The sequence below is a fragment of the Malus domestica genome, chromosome 14, assembly GCF_042453785.1.
Source record: "Malus domestica chromosome 14, GDT2T_hap1".
In the NCBI taxonomy this organism is placed as follows: Eukaryota; Viridiplantae; Streptophyta; class Magnoliopsida; order Rosales; family Rosaceae; genus Malus; species Malus domestica.
Genome location: NC_091674.1, coordinates 758,148 through 767,910, shown reverse-complemented (window position 1 = coordinate 767,910; position 9,763 = coordinate 758,148). Strand labels below are relative to the sequence as shown.

General features: G+C 36.6%; 2 protein-coding genes across 5 annotated transcripts; both read right to left on the bottom strand.

Moving 5' to 3' along the window:
* Window positions 1-83: 83 nt before the first annotated feature.
* On the bottom strand, window positions 84-1,952 carry LOC103453971 (aldehyde oxidase GLOX1-like). The gene has a single exon (XM_070811870.1). The coding sequence runs from the start codon at window positions 1,839-1,841 to the stop codon at window positions 222-224; it is 1,620 nt and encodes a 539-aa protein (XP_070667971.1). The 5' UTR covers window positions 1,842-1,952; the 3' UTR covers window positions 84-221.
* A 3,173-nt stretch (window positions 1,953-5,125) lies between these two features.
* On the bottom strand, window positions 5,126-9,091 carry LOC108175201 (zinc finger BED domain-containing protein RICESLEEPER 2-like). Of its 4 annotated transcripts, none has more exons than XM_070812283.1 (4): window positions 8,937-9,091; window positions 5,689-7,979; window positions 5,500-5,583; window positions 5,126-5,408 (listed from the first exon to the last, which is right to left on the bottom strand). In XM_070812283.1, the coding sequence occupies exons 1-4, from the start codon at window positions 8,951-8,953 to the stop codon at window positions 5,392-5,394; spliced, it is 2,409 nt and encodes an 802-aa protein (XP_070668384.1). In that variant the 5' UTR covers window positions 8,954-9,091; the 3' UTR covers window positions 5,126-5,391. The 4 variants fall into 4 exon arrangements, with proteins under 4 accessions (XP_070668384.1, XP_070668386.1, XP_070668387.1 ...); XM_070812285.1 differs by having other exon boundaries at window positions 8,970-9,090; XM_070812286.1 differs by having other exon boundaries at window positions 5,689-7,961; window positions 8,970-9,068.
* Between the last annotated feature and the right edge of the window lie 672 nt (window positions 9,092-9,763).

Genomic DNA, 9,763 nt, shown 5'->3' with positions numbered 1-9,763 from the left:
GGTAAGTTTAAACTACTATTCTTCATATAATCGAGCAAATTTGCGAATATTAGAGTAGAGATTAAAGTTAAATCACAAAATCATTTTGCTAAAATAAAATTTTATTCATCAGATTAGATACAAACTTTACGATTAAGTTTGGTAAAAAGATAACAAAATACAAAAGAAAGTTGCAACTTTACCTTACACAATGTAAAATCAATGTACCTTCCCCAAATTTCTCACAGAATTTGGACAAAGATGCCCTCGCTTGGAATTTGTTGATGAACCACATACAAAATGTAAAACCCGGAAGGTGCAAGGTTTCCCGAAGGCGGCGTCGTCACCTGAGCTTGATACGTCGTTGGCCCTACCTGTCGTACGTTCTCCGCACCAAGAACCAGCAGCCTCTGATTCATTGAGAACGAATGCGTGCTAAAAGGCGGCGCCACCATTGTCAGGTACACTGAATTCGTTGCTAGCGTGCCCGTAAGTGAGAATTGAACGGCTAGTTTTATTCCATAGCGGATTTTGGCTTGGTTTAGAGGTGCAATGATCGTAGGACGCAAATCCGCGTACTTAGCGTCGAGATACTGAGGACTAAATGCCTCTAATCTCAATTCTGTTGAGAAAAGCACGTTGTTGCCAAACTCGTATTTATCATGAGGGTTACTACCTCCAACGAGCACTCTACCATCGCGTACCAATAATGCTGTGGAATGGTACATCCGCGGTATGGTTGTAGGGTTTTGTTGTTCGAATCGTGATCCGACCGCGTTATTGGGTCGGTACACAACAGGGTTGAGAACTGGGTTACGTCCAAGTTCCCATCCCGCAGCCCCAGACGAGGCACCATTGATGAGCAAAACGGTGGCATCTGGGAGCAATATCATGTCACCCATGACTCTAGCTTGAGGCATAGTCTCAACAACCCACTGCGGGTTCGGATCAGTTGTTTTGATCCGAGCGCATGTGTTTAGAGCTCCGACAAAAGTACCGTTTGTTGCCTTGGTGTAAGATCCTTTTGGAGTTCCACCGCAGATCAAAACCTCAGCCTCAACCGACGGAGCCGTCAAGTTCTTCAACGGCAGCAACACGGCTGAACCGGTGCTGGGGTACGACCTGGGGTCGCCACCAGGTATTTGCGGGTAGCTTTTAACGACGGTGTTGTTCACATAATTGAACAGAATAGCTCGGTTGTTGGCGAAAATAAATAAGTTGCCGTCGGGGTTGAGAAAAACAAAAGGGTAGAGATTATTTTCCTCGCCGGCATCGTTGGTCTGCGAAAGGAACGGTAAACTGTAGACGCTGCTAGACGATGGCGTCTTGGGATAAAACTCGTAGTTGAACTGCCTCCTGCCGCCGACGATAATCTGCCGTCCGTCGGGCAGAACATGATTGGTGGCGTACCAACGGCGCACGTTTACGCCGTCCACAATCTCCTTCCAATCACAACCCGTGCACCGTTGGAAAACCCTGACGCGGCGCTCTCCACCGTTGAAGCCGCCGGTTTGGATTAAGTTACCGTTGGGGGCCATGGAGCCGGAGGAGCACCAGACGTCGGATAAGACGGTGAGGGGGCGGACGGCATTGGTTTGGACGGTGAACTCTGCGGAGTGGGCGGTGCAGTCGTTGTTGACGCAGTTACCGTTGGGTAATGACAAGTTGGATTTGCCGAAGTCGGTGCGGTCGAAGAGGATGATGCGGTCGTTTTTTAAGAGCTGCATGTGCATGGCGGAAATGCCAACGTTCTTCAACACTTGCCATTTGCCACCGGCAGCGTCCGCCGTTGGATTTTGAGAGAAATGAAATATTAACAAGAGAAATAATGAAAGATCAATGAGACTAACATTTGTCATCATTCTTTTCTTCTTGGATTTTGCTTAATTAATTACTTGGTCTGTACGTCTTCATGCTCAACCCTAGCCCTCCTTAAATACTAGCTAGGGTTTCGAGCATCATCTCTGAATGTGTACAAGTTCAAGTCATGTTGTTTTAATTCCATATTTGTTATTAAAATGAGATATAATTCCTTTATTAGTGAATTTGGATAATTAATTATTTACGTATATACGGTTGATGGGGATCATCAAAATTTGTTTGGTACGGTTGATTTAGACTCAAGAGACTCATACATTCTCTTCAACCAAATTTATAATGTATTTCTCATCTTATAATTCATACGATGATTGAAAAATTGATCAACTCAAATGGTCTGACCGTGGAAAATAGAAAAAGACATGCACCACGTCTTGATATGCGATTCTTTCGTTCCATTTTTTATGTTTTGGTCGAAGAATATTGGTTTGTTCGAGCTTGCTGAAATTCTCCTCACATTAGTCAACGCTTTTTTTTTAATAAAAAAATTGCCAATCATGTTTTCTGTTTTTTTTTTTTTTTTTTTGGTGTGTGTGAGTGTGTGTGTTTGTAGTATTCCAAATTTGAGATGCAAAAAATATATTTACGTTCTCTTTTATATTTTTAGTAGATGTAAATGAAAAATCTACTTCGATAGGCGGGATGTAAATTTGAGATCCAAAAAGAATGTAAATTTTAGCTTTTATTTACATCTTAGTGAAGATAGATAATTTACATTTCGCCATTGGAAAATTTAAAAAAAAAAGATGAAAAATACCCATTTAAAGGCGTTTTACATTTTTCATTGGAGATGCCTTAAAGAGCTAAAAACGCTTTCTGACAACTTTTAATGATTTTGATAAACTTTCAAGAAGAAAAATGCTTGAATTTTAGTAAAAACACTTGACCCTTTTTTAATACGATGATATAAAACCAAAATGATTTTATACAAACTAAATTAGGAGACCACATATTTATGTATCATGAGATGTGCTCAATAGTTCACGTGATAATCAACATCTAAATGATGTGACCTGTATATATCATTTACTACTACACTAACATGATATACAAAAGGGATACTTTCGATGCGGTCCATAGCTATCAATATTCTTTGATTGAAACCTTGTTAGTTTTTAGTTTTTTATTGAGGTCCCTGACATTAATGTAATAATGTAAGTTACTATATTTTTTAAATTAAAAATTAAAAATTGAAATTTGTAATTGTTTATATTAATGAGATTTTAAATAAAACCCATAATTTATGGGATTAAAAATAATAAAATATAAATTATACTCTCTATTATATTGTGTGTGTGTGTGTGCGCGCATTTATGTATGGGTACATTAACCAAAATTAACAAAAAAAGTTATTGTACCAAAACATGGATACATTCTCAAATCAACGAAAAAGAATGTACCCATATAGGTTTAAACATGGATTAAAAAATTTGAATGGATTTTATATTAAAAAAAGGGTACATTTTACATATAACAAATTGATATATTTGAGAATGGGTACATTTAAGATTAAAAAAATTGAAAATTTATATGAATGGGTACATTTAAGATTAAAAAATTGAGAATCTTTTTATATATATAAAAAAAAAAACTAATAGGTACAAACTTAATTTAATTTAATTTTTTATTATTTTCGAAATGTTTGAATTGAAAATTAATTAGAAGTTTAATAGAGGTGTGAGCATTAAACCCTAAATTAATTACTAATTTTTATATTAAAAAAATTGTATAATAAACATGTAAATTCATTATCACATTAATGATAGGGACTTGAATCAAAATTTGAGAACTAATAAGGTCTTAGTCAATGAACAGTAAGAATTAGGGACGAGACACTAATTTTTCCTACACAAAAATACGATCTCTCTAACATTTTCAATTTAAACCGCTTAGGGATTTTTCATACAAATTAAAGTTCTTAATTCATGAACCTACAAAAGAATGTTTAGCCGCCATGCTGCTTGTTAACCAACAAAATATGCGAGTCAAACCTTTCATTCATGACCCTATAACAAGCACCACCCATTTTGCTTCAGCAGCAGGAGACAAAAACCATTGCTGTTGGAGGGACAACAAAAATATAATGCAGAAAATATTAATATTTTCTGGTGAGAAATATGTAGAGGGCCAGAAAACCTAAAACGTTTGCAGCACGATCGTCATTAAACTTATATTTTTGCAACATTTGGTAACCATGGCCATTAACATTCAATCTTCTCATCACAGCTCAGCTACCTTATTATAATCGTTGTTTATTAAGAAAAGTCAACATTATTATCGTTTATTAATTTGTTTTTGTTTCGTTCACTTTGCCCTCCTTTCAAAGAAGATTGGTGCTCAATAATTAAGAATGAGGATCCTCTTTGTGAGGATTCCGGAAATCCTCCAATCATATCCGTTTATTGTACATCATGCGGTCAAAAATTATTGTAATTTTTTTTATTTAAAATTGAATATAAACAATACCTGACGAAAATTGACTGCACGATGTACGATGAACAGACGTGATTGGAGGATCTCCAAGATCCTTACAAAGAGGATCCAAAGAGAATCCTCATTCAATAATTAATTAAGAAGGATTGAAAGGTTTAATTAGAAATGACCAAAAATGACTTGTTCATATGAAGTTTCTCAGAGTGGCTGTTTCAAGGCCTTTTTTCTATGTGAATGTCAAATTAAATACTTGGAAACGACGAAGTACCAATATATCTATTGTGAAGAAGCTTTTTCCTTTTTCTTTTTGCTCAAAAGAAACTTAATTGGAGCTAAAGGGAAGAGAGGACGAGATTAATCCCAATAATGCTTAAAAGGGAACGAAATTAGAATAGTCTACATATTTCCGCATTTCCGCCACAAAGATTAATCCTTTCCACTTTTTGGTGAAGTTTCTCCGAGTTCATTTCCTTTTGGTGGTGTTAGTCACAGTGATTGATCCTTTTTCTTTCAGATTATTCCCCATTTCCACCACTTTCATTACAATACCAAAGGGGAACGAACTCTAACATATGTAATCCATACATCATTTGTGTATATATGACTCTACATGCAAAAGTTGGGTCAATTGAGTGCTACCTGGAAAAAAATATTATTAGTTTGATAGTTCAACTAATAGAGGACCAACATCGTAACACTCACTGTTATGTGAATATATCGTTGTATTAAAAAAAATTAAAAAAGAAGAAGAGAGAGGAGTAAGTCACCCCGCAGAAAATAGGGGGTATTTGGCTAATGCAAAAGTAGGAGAAAAGGAGAAGAAAAAAAAGATGAATTTGACAAAATTCATGAGTGCATGTCTCAGTAATGATCTGGTTTTGAATACAATTTGACAACATTGCGTCACACTCAGAAACAAAATACAACAGAAAGTACATAGATTAAGGGTAATTGGGTAATTGTTGTCTATCAGACTAAATGGTCCAGCCAATCAGTTCAAGTTATCCAATGCCAAACAATTTCTCCACTGCCATGCACATCGGGAATCCTCCACCACTTCCAAGCTCTCATGATCCACAATTCGATTTGAAGTTCAAAACTTCAATCCTCGAAGAGATCTGTTAATCAAACACAAGATCATCTTACATTGTTAACCATCTGATATGATTAATTTGATAAGAGAATGTTGTTAACACACCAAAACAATACCTTCATAATCTGACAGGCCTTCGTTATCGGACATGAGATTGTCTGATAGGCCTTCGTTATCTGATAGCCCTCCGTTATAGAACTCTACACAAAACCATGGAAAGTGTTTGAAGAAATCCATAAACTCTACACTGACCATATGTATAAGTAATAGGTTAATAAGAAAGAACAAAGAATTTGAATTGTTACCTGACTCGATTTCTTTGTAAAATATCGCATCCTCAATTAATACTTCATCATCATCTACCATGACAGGAGAAGATGGTAGGCTTCGTAGCCAATCTTGTGAGCACATCAAGGCCTGCACAAAGCTAGGAGGGTACGAGCTCCAGTACTTATTTAGAACACACCATCTTGTGCTAAATGCAGACTCAGATGAAGCCATTGTAGATACGGGGATAGCAAAGACATCCCTCGCAATACGCGACAGCATTCCATACTTTGTAGAGTTTACTTTCCACCAATGCAGCATATCAAAAGTGTCATCTGCTGTATTCTCACAACTGTCTGACAAATACCTATCCACCTCATTTCTTAACAGTAAACCTTTCTTTTCTTTGAACTCTAGAAACTTATTCATCCATTCGTAATGACACTGATCACCATTAGAAGCTTCGGTGCAACTAGGAGTGGAATCCGATGCACTATAAACCTCGTAAAGACGAAACAAAAGCTCTTTGACCCCTTTCTCCATCTCTTCAACCATGGAATCACCATATATCTCACCAAAACAAAATCCCACATAATCCAACTTAAATCGTGGATCAAGCACAACTGAAACAATCAACAGCTTGTTGTCGTCGAGAGAACCCCAATATTTGTCATATTTTGTTTTGATACTAGTTGCCATTTTCCCCAAAAGTGAATCTTGACTTTGGCTCAATGTTGTCAACTTAGATCGAAGTGAACACAATGTATCAAAACAGATATTGGAAGTGACACCTGAAGCACCAAACTTCAAGGTTGCATCATAAAAAATCTTCAAAAACCAAACAAAAGCCCGAACGTTTTCCCAATCATCAACTGTAGGTGGACCTATCATTTTTAACCCACTCTCATCCTCTAAGAAATGGCTACCATAATCTTCATCACCTTCTTCTAGCTTCTCAAAAGCCTTTTGGAACTTTAAGGCATCTCTCAACATCAAATAGGTGGTGTTCCACCTAGTAGGAACATCCAAAACCATAAGACCTTTACACTCAATTTTTTCGTGCTTAATACATGCTTCAAATTTCAATAACCCTTCGGGAGACGAACTTACATATTTCACAGCATTGCGAATACTATCAATTGATTCATGCACATCTATCAAGCTCTCGTGCACAATCGAATTCACAATATGTGTATAGCATCGCATGTGTAAACATTCACCATCTAACAAATTCCCAGTAAAATTTTTCAACTTCATTTTCATAGAGTTCAGAGCTGCATCATTCGCATTATCAACAGAAACTGTCAACACTCTTTCTATACCCCAATCAACTAAACACGATGCAATGACTTCTCCAACTGTCTCCTCATTATCATTAGGTACTTCACAAAAGTTCAACATTTTCTTATGAAGCTCCCATTCGCTGTCAATAAAATGGACCTTCAGAGCCATGTACTTGGTCTGTTGCATAGAAGTCCATGTTTGGGTAGTAAGGCAGACCCTCTGAGAATTTTCGATCAACAAGCTTTTCAGTTGCTTCTTCTGATCCAAATAAAGCTGGCATGCATCTCGAGCAAGTGTTACTGGAGATGGGATATCAAAATCAGGACGAAGTAATTTCATAAAAACTTGAACCGATTTTCTCTCTACAAAGCTAAAAGGCAACTCGTCGATAATCATCATCTTACTGCATGCTCTGATATATTCTGCTATACTTAACCACCCTTCCAAAGAATTCTCACCAGAACAACTTGGAACTTGGCTAGTTTCAAGACTCGGGTTCTCTTTCCTTTTGTGCTCTGATCTATGCGGGTTATTTTCACAGTCATCAGTCAAATGATTCCATAAAATACTATCTCCGTGCTTGATATTATCCACACTGAATTCCTCCCCACAGTAATTGCATTCATATCTAGGCTCGATAAGGCCATCATTTTCGAGTTTAATGAAGTGATCCCATACAGTTGGCAGTGGTCCAGGTTGTTTTCCCTTAACGCCCGCACTGAATTTAGGAACTGGTGGAAGCTGGTTAGTTTGGGAAGTTTCAACAGGATTAGGATGAGGAGTTGAATCATTTGGTAGTGATCCAGGTTGTTTTCCCTTGACGCCCGCACTGAATTTAGGAACTGGTGGAAGCTGGTTAGTTCGGGAAGTTTCAACAGAATTAGGACGAGGAGTTGAATCATTTGGTAGTGATCCAGGTTGTTTTCCCTTAACGCCCGCACTGAATTTAGGAACTGGTTGAGGCTGGTTAGTTCGGGGAGTTTCAACAGAAGTAGGATGCGGAGTTGAATCATCGTCCATCTCAACCCTATGAATCAAATTGAGTCTGAAAATATAAATTAGAACATTGCAGTAACAATCAACACAGCATCAAAAGTATCAAATAATTCTCACAAATAACCTCAAAGCATCAGAAATTGCAAGGAATCGGAGACCCATAAAATCAAAATTGGGAACTGAAAGTATATTAGTTAAATACAACATATATTTGTCTGCCTAATGCTACAGAAAACATACACACTCAGAATATTTAGTATCCAAACTGCTAAGAGTCCCTTACCTTAGCTCACAAAAGGGGCACAATATGTGGCCCACTCCACAATGTACTTCCGTGTTATTAGAACCCTACCTATAGAAAGGATTTGGTGATGCTAAAATTCGGTGGTTCTTCAACTATTTCTAATCTAAATAACAGAAAATGAGGTATAATCGGCTACAAATCTCAACACTCATGTATGTATATGTATATATATGTGGTTTTCTAGGATATTGAGTGCAGTGGCGTTCTAGGATTCATACAGCCGACCCCATTTCGTGGGATAAGGGTTTGTTGTTGTTCTTGTTGGATGTGGCTTGTTAAATGACAATATGAACTAGTCGCAACCAGCCCATGATGACAAAACTTTCCCAAGACATAAATCTGGGGATCAATGTACATGTCAATGTCATCACTATTTTCTGGTAATTTTCAACTTATATGCCACAGGCCCAGAGTTAGACTTGCAATTTTAAGAAATGGAAGGCTGCAAATACCCATCACCCAATTTACAGATTTATGCTTTTATCACTCACACCCCTAACAAAAAAAATATACAAAAATAAAAATTCTCCATTTGGGCATGGACAAAAATCATCAAACTTGCTAGGTAACCAAAAAGAATTATCCTTTTCATTACACACAAATAAAGTTCCAGTTAGGGCACAAAATCTTCCAAAGTTTCCATTTTTTTTCCCTTCTAGATGGTGACAATAAAAAAATAATTATGGTAGAAGGAGAAATTACCCAGAAATGGAGTACATTGGAAGATAAACTCACCGGTTCCAGCTCTCATGTTTCGAGCTTTTGAGGTGAGAGAAATGAAAGGGCGAAGAAAGCCTGCTGCAGTCTGCAGAAATTATAAGGGTTTAAAGACCCCGCCTTTTTTTTCTTTTCCCCCCAAGTTCCAAATTTCCGGTTCTTATTATTTTGGGCTAACTTTATTTTACGCCTTCAAATTTAAGGTAATTTTTAAAAGAATAAATTATAACAATAGTTCATCAACTTTAATTAAATTGAAGCAATAGTCCCTTAACTAAAAATTCATTATCATTAGTCCCTCAACTAATTAAAATGTGTAGCTATGGTCATTTTTGTCAACTTCGTTAGAATTTTGTCAAAATGAATTATGTTGGAAGAAACATTGCTACAATTGGGGTCCCTCAACTCATCAAAACGTATAGTTATGGTCATTTTCGTCAAATTTGTTAGAATTTTTCAAAATGAGTTATGTTAGAAAGAACATTGCTACAATTTGGTTAAAGTTGAGGGACCATTGCTCTAATTAGATTAAAGCTAAGGAACAATTTCTCTAGTTGGATTAAAGTTGAATGATTAATGGTAATAGATTTTTCGTTGAGAGACCATAGCTGCACGTTTTGATGAGTTGAGAGACCAATAGTAATGAATTTTTAGTTGAGGGACCATTGCTCCAATTAAGTTAAAGTTAAGAGATCATTGTTACAATTTACTCTTTTTAAAATGAGTCATAAGATTTTAAATTTCTCACATTGTCTTATACAATTTTGAAATTGTATCTATTGACACTTTTTTTTTATTGAACGTCTATTTAA